Source organism: Nycticebus coucang, chromosome 21 (assembly GCF_027406575.1).
Source record: "Nycticebus coucang isolate mNycCou1 chromosome 21, mNycCou1.pri, whole genome shotgun sequence".
Taxonomy (NCBI): Eukaryota; Metazoa; Chordata; class Mammalia; order Primates; family Lorisidae; genus Nycticebus; species Nycticebus coucang.
Window position 1 is genome coordinate 34,765,312 of NC_069800.1, and position 20,825 is coordinate 34,786,136.

Sequence of the window (20,825 nt, forward strand, 5' to 3'; positions counted from 1 at the left end):
GGAGGCTGAGGCAAGAGGATGGCTTAATCCCAAGAGTCTGAGGTTTCTGTGACTTAAGACACCATGGCACTCTACCAAGGGTGACCAAGTGAGACTCTGTCTCAAAAATAAATAAATAAATAAAAATTCAGAAAAAGAAGAAAATTCAAATGGTACAAAAAGGCAGTAAAAAGTCAGTCCTTCACCCCACTCTATACCTTTAGCACACCACCTTAGAGGCAGCAACTATTAGAAATCTGTGGCGTATTCTTTTTTTTTTTTTTGTCCCGTTTGTAGTATCATACATGATCAATCAAACTGCTGCTAGAATGCTCACACCTGTTACTGTAAATGCAGAACCCAGGTGAGACTTCTCCGGGGAATTTACTTTAGGTCAGGATCAGGCTGCCTGGTACCAGGCTGCACCCACAACTGGCAGGTTCAATGTGGCATATTCTTTTGAAGATAGTCTATGATTAGCTAATAGAAACATAAAGGCAGATACAAGCATATACAAGCTACACACACAATTTAAAATTTTCTGGTAGCCACATTAAAGAAACAAAAAGGGCCGAGCGTGGTGGCTCATACCTGTAGTCCCAGCGCTGTTGGAGGCTGAGACAGGTGGATTTCCTGAGCTTGGAGGTTCGAGACCAGCATGAGCAGGAGAAAGCCAGAGTGAAATGCCATCTGTACCAAAAAAAAAAAAAAAGCCGGACATTGTGGCAGGCGCCTGTAATCCCAGCTACTTGGGAGGCAAAGGGCAAGAGAATCGCTAAAAAGGAAGAACAGAAAAAAAAGAAATTAAAAAAAAAAACTTCAAACTAAGAAGAGTGAAAGCCAGCTGAAATTGAAAGAAAAAAAATTGAAAAAAACAAAAAGGAACAGATGAAATTACTTTTCATCTGTTGATGAATATTTTATTAAAAATAATATTCAAGGGCAGTGCCTGTGGCTCAGTCGGTAAGGCGCCCGCCCCATATACCGAGGGTGGCAGGTTCAAACCTGACCCCGGCTGAACTGCAACCAAAAAAAAAATAGCTGGGCATTGTGGCGGGCGCCTGTGGTCCCAGCTATTCGGGAGGCTGAGGCAGGAGAATCACTTAAGCCCAGAAGTTGGAGGTTGCTGTGAGCTGTGTGATGCCATGACACTCTACCAAGGGCCATAAAGTGAGACTCTGTCTCTACAAAAAAAAATTAAAAAAAATATTCAAAATATTCAACAAGTGATCAGTATAAAATTATTTTTTGACAGTATAAAATTATTAATGAGATATTTTTTGATACCAACTCGTCAAAATCCAATGTGCATTACTTCTTTGGTGGGTATCTAAAAAAAAAAAAAGAAAAACAATATATTGAGAAATACAATATCTAAATTAAAAAAAAAAAATCCAGTGTGCACTTTGAACTCCCAGCACATCTTAGTTTGCATTTGCCATATTTAAAGGGCTCAGTAACCACTTGGGGGCTACTGGCTACCACATTGTACAGTGCAGATCTATGTTTACAAGTATATGTATGCCTCCATGTAGAGGGTACACAAACATCACATGAAGGCTGGGGGCGGTGGCTCCTGCCTATAATACTAGCACTCAGGGAGGCCGAGGTGGGTGGATTACTTGAGCTCACAGGTTTGAGACCAGCCTGAGCCAGAGTGAGACCTCGTCTCTAAAAGTAGCTGGGCAGTGTGGTGGATACCTTTAGTCAGTCCCAGCTACTTGGGAGGCTGAGGCAAGAGAATTGCTTGAGACCAAAAATGTGAGGTTGCTGTGAGCTATGAGGCCATGGCACTCTACCAAGGGTGACAAAGTGAGGCTCTGTCTCCAGAAAAACAGAAAGAAAGAAAACAACCATCACATGAAGATAGATTTGTGTTACCACCCTAGTGGTTTTTTTGTTTTTTTTTTTGAGACAGAGCCTCGAGTTGTTACGCTGGGTAGAGTGCCATGGCATCACAGCTTACAGCAACCTCCAACTCCTGGGCTCAAGCGATTCTCTTGCCTCCGCCTCCCAAGTAGCTGGGACTACAGGCACCGGCCACAATGCCAACCTATTTTTTAGTTGCAGCCATCATTGTTGTTTGGTGGGCCCCGGCTGGATTCGAACCTTCCAACTCAGGTGTATGTGGCTGACACCCCAGCCGCTTGAGCCACAGGTGCTGAGCCCACCCTAGTGATATTTAAGTTAATTATTTAAGTCCCTAATTGCAGCAAATCTCCTCAAGCTGACAGAGCTATTGAAGGAAAGGGACCAAGTCATTCACCTATCTTTTCTCTTCCCAGTGCCTTGCTTGAGCCCAACATTGGCCTCTGATCCCAATATTCCACTTCTCCGAATTTCTCTTAAGGAGATGATAAATGTACATACAGATGTGTGCTCATTGATTTGTTCACAATCGGGGAGGGGGTTCTTCTGTGCTCTGCAATCCCTGCAACCTTTAAGGAGAACAGTCAGTGAAGGAATGCCTGCCACCTGGCAGGGGCTCAATAAGTAACTGTTGCTTACTGAATGATTACATATTGGGATCCCAGAAAATGCTCTTTTGAACAGAGGGTTCCTAGAGTTAAAAGAGTGTGAGACTGAAACACTTACACTGTTAGGTGGGACTGCAAACTAATACAGCCTCTTTGGAAAGAAGTATAGAGAATCCTCAAAGAACTCAAAATAGACTTTCCATTTGATCCCACAATCCCATTACTATCCATCTACCTAGAAGAAAAGAAATCATTTTATTATAAGAACATTTGCACTAGACTGTTTATTGCAGCTCAATTTACAATCGCCAAGATGTGGAAGCAACCTAAATGCCCATCAACCCAGGAATGGATTAACAACCTATGGTATATGTATACCATGGGATAGTACTCAGCCATAAAAAGATAGAGACTTTATATCTTTTGTGTTAACCTGGATTGAGTTAAAACACATTCTCCTTAGTAAAGAATCATAAGAACGGAAAAGCAAGTATCCAATGTATTCAATACTAATGTGAAGCCAGTAGACAATCTAATATACACACACAAGAGAAAAACTCAATTTAATTCAAATCGAGGGCAGGAGAGAGGAGGGAAAAATGGAGGACAGAGGATGATTGGTGTGCTCCTACTTAATGGGCACAGAAAAGGGTATATGGCACACCTCCTGGATGAAGGACACAACTCCAACAGGGATTCTACCTAACAAATGCAAACATTGTAAACTAATAATTTGTACCCTCATATTAATCTGAAATTAAAAAAAGAAGTGTGAAACTCACTGAGGTTTATCAACATGCAAAGATGTTTACAATATGGACTACAAAATATTGTACCAAGTATAGTCCCATTAAAAACAACATGCACAGGAAGATATTTTACAAGGATATTCAGTGGTGGGATTAAAGGTGATTAAATGTTTTTATTCTCAATATTTTCAGTACTTTAAAATATTTTTCAAAGAACGAGTATAATTTGTCTTCTTTTTTCCAAGTCACTTGATAATTTTTTTTTTTTTGAGACAGAGCCACATTATGTAACCCTGGGTAGAGTGCCGTGGCGTCACACCTCATAGCAACCTTAATCTCTTGGGTTTAAGCGATTCTCTTGCCTCAGCCTCCCAAGTAGCTGGACTACAGGCACCTGCCACAATGAATTGAATATTACAATTTTAATACAGTGTTTGCCCCACAGTCCACCTTCTCTCCTCTTGGCCCAGGATGCTTAAAACTGTCCTTCATGCCTCTATAGCAAGTTTTTCATCTTAAAGGGATTGTAGTACTTACTAATTAAAGAAATTCTTTTCATTTTAAAGGGACTGTAGTACTTATTAAAGAAAACTCAGAAATTCAGAAAAGTAGGGGAAAAAGGCCACTCATAGTCCATTCCAATCACCCATTGAATATAAGCCAAGAAAGGCAGGGGGGGCATATGTGCACATATAGATGAAACTTGCAAAATGGAGACAAGTTTCCTGAAGATATGTGGCAAGGAGTCCTCAGCCAGGTCATCTTACATTCACCTTTGCAAAGTGACCACACACCCCTCTTGGGCCAAGCACTGCTGTGGCCCCTATGGGGAAAAGTCTCCCACGTCTTCTTCTGGACCTTGAGATTAGAAAAATATCTTATGGCCAGGCTCAGTGGCTCAACCTATAAATGTAGCACTCTGGGAGGCTGAGGCAGGTGGATTGCTTGAGCTTCCCGAGTTCAAGACCAGCCTGAGCAAGAGTGAGAGCCCATCTCCAAAAATAGCCAGGCATGTAGCAGGCACCTGTAATCTCAGCTACCTGGGAGGCTGAGGCAAGAGGATCACTTGAACCCAAGAGTTTGAGGTTCCTGTGAGCTATGGCACTATGGCACAGAGGGCAACAAAGTAAGACTTGGTCTCAAAGAGAAAGAAATAAAAATAAAATAAATAAATAAATAAACACTTTCTGTAGCTCAGGATTCAGTGGGAAAGGCCTCTCTAAGTAAGACACAAAACCCAGAAGCAACAAGAGAAAAAAATCAGCAAATTTAAGATTAAAAACTTCTCATATTCAGAAGATTCCCTAAGCTCAGTTACAGGACAAGTGGCAGATTGGGATAAAACAGTCAATATATTTGACAAAGATTTTATCTTCAGAGTGTGTAAAGAACTCCTAAATGTCAAGAAAAATATAAACACATATGCAAAGGATGTAACTAGAAGATTCATAGTATTCAAACAGCCGATAAACATGAAACAAGAAATTTGCACTGAAACAGCAGTGCTTTCTTTTGGTTTCCAGAATGTCACACTTGCTGCACTCACTGGCCTGATTTTCCTCCTACCAATTTGGGGGCTCCTCATGAGTCTTTCTGGTCCTTTCTTTCTTTCTTTCTTTTTTTTTTTTGAGGCAGAGTCTGATTTTGTTGCCCTCAGTAGAGTACTGTGACATCACAGCTCACAGCAACCTCAAACTCTTAGGCTTAAGTGATTCTTTAGCCTCAGCCTCCTGAGTAGGGAGTATAGGTGCCCGCCACAATGCGCAGCTATTTTTTTTTTTTTTTAGAGGTCTTGCTTATGAGCTCAGGCAATTCACCCACCTCGCCCCCCAAATGCTAGGATTACAGGCATGAGCCACCACACCCAGTCCCTTTCTGGTCCTTTTGAGCCCTAAACCACCTTGGAGTACCCAGGGCATTGTCCTTTTCCTTTTTTTTTTCTTTTTTAGACAGAGTTTCATTCTGTTGCCCAGTCTACAATACTGAGGCATCAGGCCTGCTCACAGGAACCTCAAACTTTTAGGTTCAAGTGATCCTCCAGCTTCAGCCTCCTGATTAGCTAGGATTACAGGTACCTGCCAGGACATTCAGCTCACTTTTTCTATTTTTAGTACAGATGGGGTCTTGCTCTTGCTCAGGCTGGTCTTGAACTCCTAAGCTCAAGGGATCCACCTGCCTTGGCTTCCAAGAGTGCTAGGATTACAGGTATGAGCCACCACACCTGTCTACGTTGGACCTCTTTGTCTACACTCACTCACTTGATGCTTCATCCAGCCCCAGGTCCTCAGGCTGTTCTGGATCAGAGCCTTCTCCTTTGTCTACTGCATGAGTTCCCCATCATACAGCTCTAAGAGATTTTTTTTTTTTTTTTTGTAGAGACAGAGTCTCACTTTACCGCCATCAGTAGAGTGTCATGACGTCACAAGGCTCACAGCAACCTCCAGCTCTTGGGCTTAAGCGATTGAACCCGCTACCCTCGGTATATGGGACCGGTGCCCTACTCACTGAGCCACAGGCGCCGCCCAAACTCCACTATGGGCTGGGCGCAGGGGCTCACACCTGCAATTCCAGCACTCTGGGAGGCCAAGGCAGGTAGATTGCCTGAGCTCAGAAGTTCAAGACCAGCCTGAGTCAGAGCCAGACCTCATCTCTAAAATTAGCTGGGCATAGTGGCAGGCACCTGTAGTCCCAGCTACTTGGGAGGCTGAGGCAAGAGAATCGCTTAAGCCCAAGAGTCTGAGGTTGCTGTGAGCTGTGACGCCACTGCACTCTACTGAGGGCAACAAAATGAGACTGTCTCAAAATATAAAAAAGGGTGGTGAGTCTGAGTAGCCTCGTTTGTCACCATGTCCTCTCATAAGACTTTCAGAATCAAGCGGGTTTTGGCCAAGAAACAAAAAACAAAATCGTCCCATTCCCCAGTAGATTCTAATGAAAACTGGTAATAAAATCAGGTACAACTTGAAGAGGAGACACTGGAGAAGAACCAAGCTGGGTCTATAAGAAATTACACATGAGACGGCATGTACTTATTATGCTGTATTACGGTCACTGTCATCATCTTACCATATCAAGCTGAAAATGTCATCAGTTGGATATTTGCCACACTTCACTGGGAAAATGAGTTTTCTCTTCGTTTATGTGCTATTCCCTAATAAGCTGGTGCAGTAATAAATATGTGAGACCTTGTGTTTGAAGTACTGAGTTGCCCCTCCCCCAGAAGACCTAACACAACACTGTCCTGCAGAACTTTCTGCAATGATAGAAATGCCCCTAGCTACCAAGTTCTTGACATGCTTAATATAAAGTTTCACTTTTTCAGTTTATTATAATTAAATTTAAAGTTTTTTGTTTTGTTTTGTTTTTGGAGACAGTCTCTGTTGCCCATTGACCCAGGCTAGAGTGATGTGGTATCAGCCTAGCTCACAACAGCCTCAAATTCCTGGGCTCACCCCAGTAGCTGGGACTATAGTCTCCTGCCATGACACCTGGCCAGTTTTTTTCTATTTTTAGTAGAGATGAGGTCACTTGCTCAGGCTGGTCTTAAAAGCTCAGGCAATCCTCCCACCTCTGGCCTCCCAGAGTGCTAGGATTACAGGTGTGAGCCACATTCTTCCTTAAACATCTGCATAAAGCTAGTCTATACCAGTTCTTTTTATTTATGTTTTTGAGACAGTCTCAAGCTGTTGAGTTAGGTAGAGTGCTTCTGGCATCATAGCTCACAGCCACCTCAAACTCTTGAGCTTAAGCAATTCTCTTGCCTCAGCCTCCCAAGTAGCTGGGACTACAGGTGCCCGCCACAAGGCCCGGCTATTTTTTGGTTGTAGTTGTCATTGGCAGCCCTGGGCTGGATTCGAACCCACCAGCTCTGGCATATATGGCTGGCGCCATAGCCACTGAGCTGTAGGCACCAAGGGTATACCAATTTTTTAAAATAAATCATAGCTGTGTACATTGATACAATTATGGGATACAATGTAATGCTTTTGTATACAATTTGAAATATTTTCATCAAACTGGTTAATGTAGCCTTGGCATTTTCTTGGTTATTGTGTTAAGACATTTATATTCTACACCTAGTAAATTTCACATGTACCCTTATAAGATGCACCCTAGGTGTGGTCCCACCAATTACCCTCCCACCATTCATCCTCCCCTCCCTCTACCAATTTTTTTTATTAAATCATAGCTGTGTACACTAATGTAATCATGGGGTACAGTGTGCTGGTTTTATATACAATTGAAATGTTTTTATCAAACTTGATAACATAGTCTTCATGGCATTTTCTTAGTTATTATGTTAAGACATTTATATTCTACACCTAGTAAATTTCACATGTTGTACCCTTGTAAGATGCACCATAGGTATGGTCTCACCAAGTACCCTCCCTCTATACCAATTTTTTTTTATTAAATCATAGCTGTGTACATTAATGTAATCATGGGGTACAATGTGCTGGTTTTATATACAATTGAAATGTTTTTATCAAACTTGATAACATAGTCTTCAAGGCATTTTCTTAGTTATTGTGTTAAGACCTTTATATTCTATACTTAGTAAATTTCACATGTACCCTTGTAGGATGCACCATAGGTGTGGTCCCACCAATTACTTTCCACCCATTCTCCTCCCACCCCTCTCCTCCTCTCCTCCATCTCCTCTTTCCCCTTCTTCTTGGACTGTCATTGGGTTATAGCTTTCATAATAAAGCTGTAAATTGGTTTCATAGTAAAAAAATAAAAATAAAATAAAAAAGAATTAAAAGCTAAAAGCACCACTTTGCATTGTTTTAAGAACTTAGCATTTTTATGTTTTGGTGCAGAAGGAAGAGGTTTTTGGGATTCATACTTATATATATACATGACGTTATTTCTGTAAATGCAAGCACATACATTTATGGCTATATGCATGGAAAAGCCTAGGAAGTGACACACCAGGATGTTATAGCATCTGTGGGTCGTAGGATTACTAGAACTTTTAAAATGTTGTTAGTACCATCAAAACAGATTTATAACTGTAGTGCTGCTGATGAAAATAACCTCAATATTGTAGCCTATGTAACAATAAGTTACAGAGATTAATGCTCCTTTATAGTTAGGACAATATGCAACCATTAAAAAGCATTCTGGCAAAGATATTTACCGCTATGGCAAAATTCTCATAAGTTGATGTCAGGTAAAACAGCAGATGCCAGTCTATACAGTCTGATGCCGGTTTTATACAATTAATTTTAAAAAAGAAAACTGTTTGCACCCAGAGACAAAACTTGAAGGAAATGTACCAAAAATGTTACCTGTGCATCGCTCCAGGTGCGTGTGTGAAAGGCGAATTTTAGCTTTCTGTATTTTTCAGTTTCCGCAAGAATGTAGGTCATTTATACCTTAACAAAACAAAACCTGGTTGTTATGTTTCCGAACAAATCTCTGTCCACCTCGCGCCGCGGCGACGCAGCGAGTACCCACTCGCCCTGCAGCCACTCGTAGCCGGACACCGAAGCACGGGCTAGTCCCAAGGCCACAGCGCCCCCCCGCGGCAGGTCCGGGGCGGCGGGAAGGGGGTGGGCGCCGAGGGCCGGGAGGCGGTGCCGGGCGTCCCCGCGCTTCCCGCGAGATCCGGCTCCACCCGCTCCGCCCCGCTCCCCGCGCTCCCTGCTCCCAGCACCGCGGCACTTCCTGCCTTCCGCGTCCGCGCCGCCCGCTCTCGTTCGCGCCTACCGCCTGCTGCCTGCCGCTCGGCGACGCGCCCGCAGGCGCTCCCAGAGGTGCCCCCGGCCCGGCCGGGTCGTCGCCTCGCTGCCGCGCCTGCAAGCCGCTTTGTCTCGGGCGGGGCGGGCAGGAGAGGCCGCCAGGTGCCCCCCGCCGCGGGCCCGGGCTCCCCGCCCCGGGGCGGCGGCGGCGGCGCCGGGCCCCGGGGCGGGGGGCGCGCCGGGATGGGCCCCAAGCGGCGACAGCTGACGTTCCGGGAGAAGTCGCGGATCATCCAGGAGGTGGAGGAGAACCCGGACCTGCGCAAGGGCGAGATCGCGCGGCGCTTCAACATCCCGCCGTCCACGCTGAGTACCATTCTGAAGAACAAGCGCGCCATCCTGGCGTCGGAGCGCAAGTACGGTGTGGCCTCCACCTGCCGCAAGACCAACAAGCTGTCCCCCTATGACAAGCTTGAGGGATTGCTCATCGCCTGGTTCCAGCAGATCCGCGCCGCTGGCCTGCCGGTCAAGGGCATCATCCTCAAGGAGAAGGCGCTGCGTATAGCTGAGGAGCTGGGCATGGACGACTTCACCGCTTCCAATGGCTGGCTGGACCGCTTTCGCCGACGCCACGGTGTAGTGTCCTGCAGCGGCGTGGCCCGCGCTCGGGCGCGAAACTCTGCACCCCGGGCCCCAGCAGCGTCTGCCAGCCCGGCCGCGGTGCCCTCGGAGGACAGCGGTGGGGGTACGACGGGCTGGCGCGCTCAAGAGGAACAGCCACCGTCGGTGGCCGAGGGCTATGCCTCCCAGGACGTGTTCAGCGCTACCGAGACCAGTCTGTGGTACGACTTCCTGCCCGACCAGGCCACTGGGCTGTGCGGAGGAGATGGACGGACGCGCCAAGCCACCCAGCGCCTGAGCGTCTTGCTGTGTGCAAACGCTGATGGCAGCGAGAAGCTGCCCCCGCTAGTGGCTGGCAAGTCGGCGAAGCCCCGTGCAGGCCAAGCCGGCCTGCCCTGCGACTACACCGCCAACTCTAAGGGTGGTGTAACCACGCAGGCCCTGGCCAAGTACTTGAAGGCCCTCGACACCCGAATGGCTGCAGAGTCTCGCCGGGTCCTCCTTCTGGCCGGCCGCTTGGCTGCCCAGTCCCTGGACACCTCAGGCCTGCGACACGTGCAACTAGCCTTCTTCCCGCCGGGCACCGTGCATCCGCTAGAGCGGGGAGTGGTCCAACAGGTGAAGGGCCACTACCGCCAGGCTATGCTGCTCAAGGCCATGGCTGCACTAGAGGGCCAGGATCGCTCGGGCTTGCAGCTGGGCCTCATGGAGGCCCTGCACTTTGTGGCTGCAGCCTGGCAGGCAGTGGAGCCTTCGGACATAGCCGCCTGCTTTCGGGAAGCTGGCTTTGGAGGTGGCCCTAATGCCACCATCACCACTTCTCTCAAGAGTGAGGGGGAGGAAGAGGAGGAGGATGAGGAAGAAGAGGAAGAGGAAGAAGAGGGTGAAGGGGAGGAAGAGGGGGAAGAGGGTGAGGAAGAGGAGGAGGAGGAAGGAGGGGAAGGGGAGGAATTAGGGGAGGAGGAGGAGGTAGAAGAGGAGGGTGATGTTGATGACAGTGATGAAGAGGAGGAGGAGGAGGAGGAGGAGAGCTCCTCTGAGGGCTTGGAGGCTGAGGACTGGGCCCAGGGAGTGGTGGAAGCCGGTGGCAGCTTCAGAGGTTATGGTGCTCAGGAGGAGGCCCAGTGCCCTACTCTCCATTTCCTGGAAGGTGGAGAGGACTCTGAGTCGGACAGTGAGGAAGATGATGATGAGGAAGATGACGATGATGAAGATGATGATGACGATGATGATGAGGATGGTGATGAGGTGCCTGTACCCAGCTTTGGGGAGGCCATGGCTTACTTTGCCATGGTAAAGAGGTACTTGACCTCCTTCCCTATTGATGACCGTGTACAGAGCCACATCCTCCACTTGGAACATGATCTGGTCCATGTAACCAGGAAGAACCATGCCAGGCAGGCAGGAGTTCGGGGTCTTGGGCATCAAAGCTGAGTCAACAGGCCTAGCCATGCCCCCAATCCAGATTGGAGGCAGCAGCCCAGGGCAAAGGACTCTGTGCACTTGCTATGGATGGATTCAGAAGTGTGGAGCCCCAGATCCTTTAGCAATGTTTCTTTCCCTGGCCCTGGGGCAGACCTGGTCTCCTTGGTCTCACTGCCTGCTTATTGCCTCTTTCTCAGAATCCTCTTATCTCCCCATTTTCCCCTGGGCTCCAGGGGACCCTGTGGGGTGGGTGGGGAGCTGTCCGGTGCTACCACACCGTGCCCTCAGTGGACTAACCACAGCAGAAGCCAGGGGTGGGCCCTGGAAGCTCCTGGCTTGAGTGTGCCTCTCCCCTCTGCCGTCCACACCAGGTCTTTGGTGGGAGGGGACCCCAAAGCCATTCTGGGAAGGACTCCAGAGGAAGGTCCAGCCTAGACCCCCAAAAGGCTGGCAGCCACCACCAACCCCCTCCTGGGCCATAAGAAGCACAGTCTAACTCACCATGGGCTCCTGAGCCTGCTTCTGCCTGCTCTCCACCTCCCCAGTTCCTTTCTCTGGCTCAGTCCATGTGGCTTGGGCCCTTGGTTCTCTTTCCAGATTGGAGGTTTCCAAGAGTTCCTCTAGGGGAGTGACAGTGGGTGCTTCCCTGGTGGGCAGCTACAGGCCCCACGCCTCTCCTCCCTTTCTGGCAGGGCGCCATCCTGGGCAGAGGGGCCTGGGGCTGAGCCCAGAGTCCAGCCATCCAGCTGCTCCTTTCCCAGTTCGAATTCAATAAACCTGTCCACTCCCCTTTTGTGGGGTGAACATTTTAACAGCCAAGGGTGCATCCTTCATGGTCTGGGCTTGCGTCTATCTTGGGGCACACATTCTTTCCTGGTTTACTTTGAGCCTTGCTGTGATGGGACATGGAAGCAAGTGTTAAGAGGGTGGCCCTGACAGATGCGGGGGAGGGGCTTGGCGCCTGTAGCACAGTGTAAGTTATGGTGCTAGCCACATACACTGAGGGTGGCAGGTTTGAACTCAGCCCAGGCCAGCTAAACAACAATGACAACTGCAACAGAAAAAATAGTCGGGCGTTGTGGTGGGCGCTTGTAGTCCCAGTTTCTTGGGAGGCTGAAGCAAGAGAATCGCTTAAGCCCAAGAGTTTGAGATTGCTGTGAGCTGTGATGCCATAGTACTCTATTGAGGGTGACATAGTGAGACTCTCAAAAAAAAAAAGCTTAGGGAGGAAGGTAACTTAGGTGCTTAGGTGTATCTGCCTAGGGGTGGCTTAGAGGAAGCTTAGCCTTGCATTGCTTTGGGGTTAGAAAAAAGCTTGGGGTCACTTGGCTGGGGCAGGAGGAGGGTGCCAGCAGTCTCTTTTGGGCCAAATCAAACAATATGCACCTGGGGACTAGGCCTACCAAGGCTGGTTTTAAAAGGTCCTTGCAGGCCTGGGGCCAGAACAGAAGGGTATTTGGGCAGTTCCTGGGGTTTAGGTTCAAGTTTAGAGGGGCATACTGGGCACCCTTTGGTTTACTTTCAGTCCTTTAAGAGGGAGCCCTATAGGCTGTTCAGTGATCAGCATCTCCAAGCCTGGTGGCTACCCACTGGGGACAGTAGGAGGAAGGTGAAATTGCTGGGAAGAGGTTATACCCACAAGAAGTGCACCCAAGTCCAAAGTTTCTCTCCTTTCAGGGCACAGCCCCTCCTTCCCTAAACCTCCCTCACTGAGGCCCTCAGGCCCCGGGGTTCCAGCCAAGGGAAGGCCTGGGCCTGAGCAGGGCTGGCAGCTCTGGGCCCCAAACCGGTTTTCCCACCTACCCAGGGGCTGGCACATCACTTCGAGGTTCTCTCCCAGCTCCGCCCCAACTTTGCCACCAAGTTCTTACTCTTTCCCCACTCTGGAAAGAGAACACCCAGGTCATCTTTTGTCTCTTGCCTGTCCTGGGTGTGGTTACTTTTAGTAAGGTAAGGCCACTATGCATGACTTTAAAACAAGGCAGGGTGACTTCCAGTCTTAGCCTTGTGCACTTCTGGCATTCTGGGATCCCCTCCAGGCCTTAAACGCTCTGCAACTAAGACAACAAAAAGTAGTTGGAACTCCACTTGCCATCAAACTCCCTTCTCTATCTGGTCCTCTCTGAGCCCTGGAGGAGGAGACCAGAAAGCTGTAAGGAAGTAACCTACCCCTGGCCTGCTCTGAAGTGAGAAGGACAGCAGTGGCCTCTCCCCAGGTCTGGGCCACCCAGATGGCTCACCTCAAGTTCCAACAAGGCAGTTTACTTGCATTTGTCTTCTGCCAAAAGAACACCTCTTTGGCTGGAACTGAGATCATCTCATTAATAACAGTCAGCTGACATTAACAGGCCCCTTACTGTGTGCCTGGCTCTGTGCTAAACTTTAGATGCTCACAAAACCCCTGTGAGGAAGATAAAACCATGAGAAACAGGCAAAGGGGTCCGATAATGTGTCTAAAGCCACAGTGTTAGTCTGGTGGAGGCAAGCTTTCTCCCCAGGCTGACCCTAGAAGTACCCCTTTACTGCTACTCAGGACCTCTTTTACAAAAGTGAGACCCATAATCTTAACTCTCCTAAGGTAATACTGTTTTGAAATGAGACTGAATACTGAAATTAATTTCTAATCTATGGAAAAGTTCTTTGGAGAGAGATGCAGGATGTGGAGGTGTCTGCTGTAATTCTTGCTGCTTCTGTCCTGTGACCAACATCCATTCCCCCAGGCCCCATACAAATACAGGTCTTCTCTGAATATTAGCATTTTCCCGTTTGTAAAGCTTTCCCATTACCCCATTGGGACAAGTAGGTTAGAACCATTCCTATTTCACAAAAGAAGAAATAGAGCTAAGTAGTTAAGTGACTCGCCCCAAGGTACTGGCCTTGAACTGGGGTGTTCTCCCTGGGACTTTGGGTTACATATTAAATGCTCCACCAAGACACTTCTGGAAAGGGGGAGTGGCAAAAGCCCCATGAGCACAAGCTTTGCTGAGGGTACCAGGAAGGAAGCATCATCACACAGACTGTCACAGTCTACATGGGTAGCAGATCATTTACAGTGGACCTTCAATAAAGCTGGCAAACCTTGGGGTGTTACCTTAATCCGTGACTGACAGCTAAAGGACCCAGACAGGGATCCCAGCCATGGGGATGTTGCTTCAGTTCTGAGACCTGATTTGCTTTGGCATGTCGTGTAGTGGGTCAGTGGCTGGTCAGCAGGTAGCATGAACACAGAAGTGATGCTTTCGTAGTGAGTGGGGGGAGGACATCTAACCACCTTTTTTCCAAAGCTGGGGCTTGAGAGCGTTTAGCGAGAAAAACTACAACTCCCAGAATTCCCTGCTCCCAGGCGAGCCGGTGAGTGGTTGCTATGGTTTCAGAAAACAATATGGCCGCTCCCAGCTGGGATGCAAGTCGGAGTTGGGGAGACAGAGGCGGGTCTGGGCTCCTGCAGTAGCTAGAAAAGAAGCGCTTGAGGGATCTTGAGGCTGACTCTGGACACTGTACGGTTGGAAAGGCTTAACCTTGCTTAGGGCGCCAATGGAGAACAGTGTGGACGAGGAGGCGCTGCACCAGCTGTACCTGTGGGTGGACAACATCCCTCTGTCTCGGCCCAAGCGAAACCTCTCACGGGACTTCAGTGATGGAGGTGTGCACCTTTTTGTGTGGACATGTTTGGTCATGTATGTACGTGTATAATGAGTCTGTGTGCATACTGTCTCTTTGTGCTTGTGTGCACGGGATGGAGGGGAGAGGAGGTAGGGAAGGATCTGTCTCCTGGGACTTCAGTTGTGTGTGATTATGTATGTTTTCTATTTGCATCCATGTGTGAACAATGTGTGTCCATAGCATGTCTACATGTTCTATCCTGTGTGCATGTGTGTGTGTGGAGGGATTCAGGGACTTTCATGACTAAGATATATGTGTACATATGTATTTGTGCATTTCTGTATGTGCTTACCCATTGCTTTTACTCTGTGTGTCTAATGAGAGTCTGAGTATATGTGTGCTCATATGTGTGTCAACATGTTCTGTCTTGTATGTATTTGGGGAGGTCTTGTATGCATGTGTGTTTCTTTGTGATTATGTTTATGTAATATGTGTTTCTAGAAATGTCTTCTGGGCTTTTAATGACAGAAGTATGCATCTCTGTGTATATTTGGGGAGGCTATGTGCATATGTGACTCTGTGCTTATGTGTGTGCATTCTACATGTATGCTTTTGTGTCTACACATCCTACCCTATGCATCTCTGCTTGCGTGAGTCTGTGACTCTCTTCTGGGACTTTGGTGTTGGAGTGTGTGCCTGTGTGCATCCATGTGAATTTGTAGGGCGGGGCCCTGGGCTCTTGAAAGTTTCTTCTTGGAGACTCATTTTCTGCTAGAGGACCAGAGACCTCAGTTTTCCCATACCCTAAGTTACTGGGGAAGTGATGTGGCTCCTCTGAGTTATGCTGGAGACTTAGTCTCCTCTATCTGATCACTGATCTCAATTTCTTCTGGGTTCCGCCACTCTGCCATGCCTAATTCTCCCACCCCAGCCCTCTTCTCTACTCTCACCCTCTCCTTCCTTACTCATTCTTCCACTTTCCATGTCTACTCCCACTCCCTCAGTCCTGGTTGCAGAGGTCATCAAGTTTTACTTCCCCAAGATGGTGGAGATGCACAATTATGTCCCTGCCAACTCTCTCCAGCAGAAGCTCAGCAACTGGAGTCATCTCAACAGGTAGCAGGATGCCTGGGTGCAGGAGCGGGAATCTCGAGCCCCTCACCCTGAGTACCTAGGAAGAGTTGCCCGATACTTTTACCTTCCGTGTACTTCATTGACCAGGCTGAGACCGTTGGTGGCGGGTGGGGGAGGGCCAATGCAGACAGAATCCCTCTGGTAACAAAATCAAGGAACTCTTATTGGGAAGGAGACAAGGAACTCAAGCCTGAGGCTGTTGGGAGTGGGCTATCAGATGCGCGACCTTTCACTCCCCCAGGGCTGCACACCCGGGACTGCGACCACCGTTTTCCCTTCTTTCTCCCCCATCTCCTTTATTTCGTTTCTCTGGGACCCAGTCCACCATTCCTTTGTCCACCCCCCAGGAAGGTACTGAACAAGCTGAACTTCTCGGTACCAGAGGATGTGATGCGCAAAATCGCTCAGTGCGCCCCGGGCGTAGTGGAGCTGGTGCTCATTCCGCTGAGGCAGCGGCTGGAGGAGCGGCAGAAGCGCAGGAAGCAGGCTTCCGGCTCCTTACAGGTGCCACCCTGCCTAAGTTTCTTCTACTGCTGGGGGTTGGCGTGTGTGTTGGGGGCGGAGGAGTTAGATTCCAAACAGCTGAAAGCCCCGCCTTGACGATAAGTGTTGGGGAGGGGTGCCTGGCTAAAGAGAGCTGGGCTTGGCGGACCGCGGAAGGAACATGAGGGCTCCCTCGGGATACTGAGCTTGGGCTCACAATGGACCACCGGGGGTTCTTTCAGGAGTTGGCTCCCCAGGATGGCAGTGGCTATATGGATGTGGGTAAGGTGGCGTTTCTTTTTCTCCCTCCCGAGAGGAGCTTTCTGTCTGTCCTTCCTATCGCTTGTGAGGATGGGAGTTGGGGGTGGAGGGAGCACAGGAGAATGGAACTCCAGCAGGGTCACCCCTCCATTTGCCTTATCTCAGGTTTATCTCAGAAGGCCCGAGGCGAAGGTGCCCTGGACCCCCAGGGAGGGGGACAGCTCAGGTAAAGAAGCGGAGAGTTCCTGACTTCCCCAGGCTCGGCAGTGCCCCTGCATAGGCTGGGGGTGGGGGAGGAGAGCAGGCTGCACCTGGAAAGGTGGAGAGGCTGGAAAGGAGAAGGGGCGGAAGGTGGCTGGGCGCAGTTCACACCTGCAATCCTAGCCCTCTGGGTGGCTGAGGCGGGTGAACCGCTTGAGCTCATGAGTTCCAGACTCGCCTAAGTAAGAGCAGAGACTCCGTCTCTACTAAAAATAGAAAGACTAGCCCGGCGTGGTGGCGGGCGCCTGTCTTCCCAGCTACTCGGGAGGCTAAGGCAAAAGGATCGTTTGAGCCCAAGAGACTGAGGCACTCTCCCCAGAGCTACAGAGTGAGACTCTGTCAAAAAAAAAAAAAAAAAGGGAGGAAGGAAGGGAAAGAAAGAAAAGGCGGAAGGTGGAGGGCCCAGTCGAGGGCACTGGAAGGTGAGGGAGGGGCCCGAGATCCAGGCCTCCGCTAAACTGTTTCCCACCCCAGGGGGGGCCGGCCACCCGCACCCCGACCTCCTGCATATAGCCAGGCGCTGCAGGGCGACCCAAACTTCGTCCTCCAGATCGCTGAAAAGGAGCAGGAGCTATTGGCCTCGCAGGAGACGGTGCAGGTGAAGGCGCACTGGGAAGGCAGGCTATGTGGGGGTGGGAGCTTGCAGAAGGGAACAGATGGTGAGACTTGACCTTTGCGCGAGGCGGCCCAGGTCTTGCAGATGAAGGTAAGGCGCCTGGAACACCTGCTCCAGCTCAAGAACGTGCGCATCGACGACCTCTCTCGCCGGCTCCAGCAGGCCGAGCGTAAGCAGCGGTGAGCGGCAGCCGGACCGCGTGCTCGAGGGTAGCCCCACTACACACCAGAGCCCAGACGCCGCGACCTACCCACCCACCGACCAGCAGAGAATTGGGAGGGCGGAGCCTGCTGCTAGCCCAAGCCTCCTGGGATGCGAGGGACGGGAATGCCCCCTCCCTTGGGATGGGAGAGTGGGAGGCAGGCCTAGGACTGAGCTGCCTCCTTCCACTCCATCCGGGTCAGGAGAATGGACCGCTTTCCAGAACCCAGAAGCCACATGCAGAGAGCTGGCGTGCCCCTCAAAGCAGTACCCAACACCCAGGGCCCGGCCTTGCACCTCCCAGCGCTGGGCCTTGGGGGGCGGTTCCCTGGCTTGGTCTGCGCCCCCAGAACCAGGTCCCCAGCCAGCTCCTCCGATGACAGGGATATCTCTTCCCAGGCTAGTTCTCCAGGTCCTCAGTCATGGGGGAAACTGCCCCCGGCAGCCGAGGGGCTCCCTTGCCCCTCTTGGGAGCTCACCTGCACCCCCAATCCAGGCTGGAGACAGCAGCAGCTGGAGAGGAGGGGATGAGGAGTGGGCTCAGCTAGGAGCAGGGAGGATATGGGCTGGGCCGGGACCAATTGCCCTTCCTGCCCATAAGGGTACTGTTGAGAGTGTTTGGAGTATATGAGACAGGGCTGTTCTCATTAAAGGTACTATTGTGTTCCCTTTCCTGTGCCTGACTTCTCTTTCTGCCTGGATCCCTTAGAGCAATGTGCTCCTGCTCCCTTGTCCTCCACTCCATGCTCTTGGGTGAAAGAACTTGGTGGACCCAGAGTGAGTCTTACCTTGTGGGTGGCTAGGGTCTTGTAGCTACTGCATGGTAGGGTGACAGTATCACCAGGGTCATGTTTTGTGCACTATGACAGCCTAATTTACACCTTTGGATCAAACCCACTTTCATGGTGTCCTCAACCTTATCCAAACCCAATCCAAACCTAGGCTTCAGCTTCTTTCCAACTGTGGCCACACACTCACCCTCAATGCTGCCCATGGACTGACTCCTAAGTTGGTTTTCTATATAACTTCCAACACTGTCCACAGATTGATCCTAAGTTCTGTGGACTGAGACCAAGCTTTCCTCCCATCCCTGACCAAGACCATGATGGCCTTGGTGTGATCCTAACACTCTGATGGTTTCCTGACTACTGATAATTTTGAACATTTGTAAATCCTGAGATCCAGCAATTCCATTTCTAAGGGTGTATTCAACATATACCCAGGGGAAGCTTAAGTTCCTGTGTTTTGTTTTCTGGGAGATACATTACAATAGTGTTCATAGCAACACCCTTTGTAATAATAAAAGAACTGGAAAGAACCTGTATTATCTTTTACTGTGTAAGAAGTTACCACCAACTCAGTGGCTTAAAATAACATATGCTCATTTATCTTGTATTTTCTGTGGGTCAAGAATCCAGGTATGGCTTAGCTGCATCCTCTGCTTCAAGGTTTCTTACAAGGCTGCAGTCCCCTCTGAAGGTTCAATTGCAGAAGAATATAAGCTCACTTGTATTCTGTTGTTGACAGAATCCAGTTCCTAGTGGGGTGTTGGACTGAGGGCTTCTGTGTTGTACTGGTTGTTGTCTGGTGACTGCCCTCAGTCATGGGGCTATCTTCAGGATAGTAGCTTATCTCATCAAAGACAGCAGGTGAGAGAGTTGAGTCAGCTAGTGAGAGAGGAGTTATAATCATATGTAATGGAATCACAGACATGGCATCCCATCACATTTGCTGTAACCACTGTGCTGCTTACTGGCATTGAGCCTATATTCTATTTATTAGAAGCAAGTCACTGGGTCCAGCCTACATTCAAGGAAATGAGTACAGGTGAAGGCATGGATCTTTGGGGGCCATTGTAGCAGCTCCCCACAAGGAAAAAAGTAATGAAAGGGTAAAATCTAGGTTAGTGCTTACCTCTGAGTGGAAGTGAGGGAGGGGGAGAGATGTAAGAAGCACATGAGTAGGTGTAAGTTATTTAAAATCATGTAGTTCTTGGTGAAGGTGATGGCTTTATAGGTGTTCATGAGTGAGTCACCTACAGACACGTGGGAGAGGGTGTCATTAATTAAGGATTATGTTTAATGCAATTTGATAATATTAAAATATTCAATATATTCAATAATAAATTAAAGAGTGATGACTGCTACTGACCTTGGTCTGAACCCCATCCCTGCACTTAGTCTGGTCTTAGGTTAAAACCAGCTCCAGCCTGACCCTCCACCTGCCCCAGACTAACCACTAGCCCTTCACACACACTGACCCTATCTCTAGCATCATGATCTCTGCATAGTTTGCAATAGGACTCCAGAGTTCTGTTCTCTGAAATGTCCATATAACCACACCTGTAGACTGTTATATGCAAAGCTGGACTGGCTCATGGAGGAGTCTGGGGACCAAGAGGTGGGGGAAGAGTATAGTTCTGCCTTGCAGTAGCACAGGGGATCCAGAGCACAGGTTTGGTGGCTGGAGTCACTACCTAACCTGTTGGCCTCCTCCATGGCCAAGGCTGGGCCACATCTTGGAGGCTCTTCTTCCTTGAGGTCCTTCCTTCTGGTATCCAGGTATGCCTGAGTCTGTCTCAACACACAATCCTATTCCTGACCCTACTAATCACACATGAAAAGCAAATTGAAACATTTACTGGTGTTTTCTTCAGAATATATCTTTTTTTTTTTAGAGACAGAGTCTCACTATCTCACCCTCGGTAGAGGGCTATGGCATCACAGCTTACAGCAACCTCCAACTCCTGGGTTTAGGCTATTCCCTTGCCTCAGCCTCCCGAGTAGCTGGGACTACAGGCACCTGCCACAACACCTGGCTATTTTTTTGTTGCAGTTTGGCCAGGGCTGGGTTTGAACCCACCACCCTTAGTATATGAGGCCGGTGCCCTACTCATTGAGCCACAGGCACTGCCTGTTTCTTCAGAATATGAAGGTGGATTATATCATACATAATAGCTCTACAACTCTTCTTTAAACATCTCTCTTGTTTCCAAAACCAACCTTCTGACAGTCATTGCCCCCACCCCCACTCCTTACTCCCCTTTCCCCTTTCTGATCCATACCAAATCTGATTTTCTCTGGTTCATTCATTCACTAATTCCTCAAATATTCATTGAGTACCTAGTATGCTCCAAATGCCAAGAACACAAAAATGAATATAAAACATGATTTGTGCCCCATGATGTTCACAATCCTACAAGAAAGAAAGGCATGTAAAGGGTATTTAACAGTTTCTTATTTTTATTTTTATTTATTTTTTTGAGACAGAGTCTCACTATGTCCCCCTCAGTAGAGTGCCGTGGCTTCACAGCTCATAGCAATCTCAA

At 48.9% G+C, this 20,825-nt stretch overlaps 2 protein-coding genes and 1 non-coding gene across 9 annotated transcripts; 2 read left to right on the plus strand and 1 right to left on the minus strand.

Annotated features, from left to right (window-relative positions):
- Nucleotides 1-264: 264 nt before the first annotated feature.
- On the minus strand, nt 265-449 carry LOC128574377 (small Cajal body-specific RNA 16). The gene has a single exon (XR_008376747.1). It is a non-coding gene; the product is annotated as a small Cajal body-specific RNA 16 (non-coding RNA).
- An 8,575-nt stretch (nt 450-9,024) lies between these two features.
- Nucleotides 9,025-11,757, plus strand: CENPB (centromere protein B). The gene has a single exon (XM_053573906.1). The coding sequence runs from the start codon at nt 9,136-9,138 to the stop codon at nt 10,945-10,947; it is 1,812 nt and encodes a 603-aa protein (XP_053429881.1). The 5' UTR covers nt 9,025-9,135; the 3' UTR covers nt 10,948-11,757.
- Nucleotides 11,758-12,257: 500 nt separating this feature from the next.
- SPEF1 (sperm flagellar 1) lies at nt 12,258-18,750 on the plus strand. 7 transcript variants are annotated; one of them, XM_053573909.1, is made up of 8 exons: nt 12,258-14,581; nt 15,546-15,657; nt 16,023-16,179; nt 16,401-16,440; nt 16,585-16,645; nt 17,155-17,278; nt 17,372-17,475; nt 17,701-18,750. In XM_053573909.1, the coding sequence occupies exons 1-8, from the start codon at nt 14,473-14,475 to the stop codon at nt 18,026-18,028; spliced, it is 1,035 nt and encodes a 344-aa protein (XP_053429884.1). In that variant the 5' UTR covers nt 12,258-14,472; the 3' UTR covers nt 18,029-18,750. The 7 variants fall into 7 exon arrangements, with proteins under 7 accessions (XP_053429884.1, XP_053429887.1, XP_053429885.1 ...); XM_053573912.1 differs by having other exon boundaries at nt 17,372-17,835; XM_053573907.1 differs by having other exon boundaries at nt 12,259-14,581; nt 16,401-16,645.
- Nucleotides 18,751-20,825: the final 2,075 nt, after the last annotated feature.

Coding starts and splice junctions, on each gene's coding strand:
- CENPB (XM_053573906.1), top strand. CDS start 9,136: ATGGGCCCCAAGCGGCGACAGCTGACGTTCCGGGAGAAGTCGCGGATC.
- SPEF1 (XM_053573907.1), top strand. CDS start 14,473: ATGGAGAACAGTGTGGACGAGGAGGCGCTGCACCAGCTGTACCTGTGG. Junction 15,658..16,022: donor AACTGGAGTCATCTCAACAG/GTAGCAGGATGC, acceptor TCCACCCCCCAG/GAAGGTACTGAACAAGCTGA. Junction 17,279..17,371: donor CCTCGCAGGAGACGGTGCAG/GTGAAGGCGCAC, acceptor GAGGCGGCCCAG/GTCTTGCAGATGAAGGTAAG.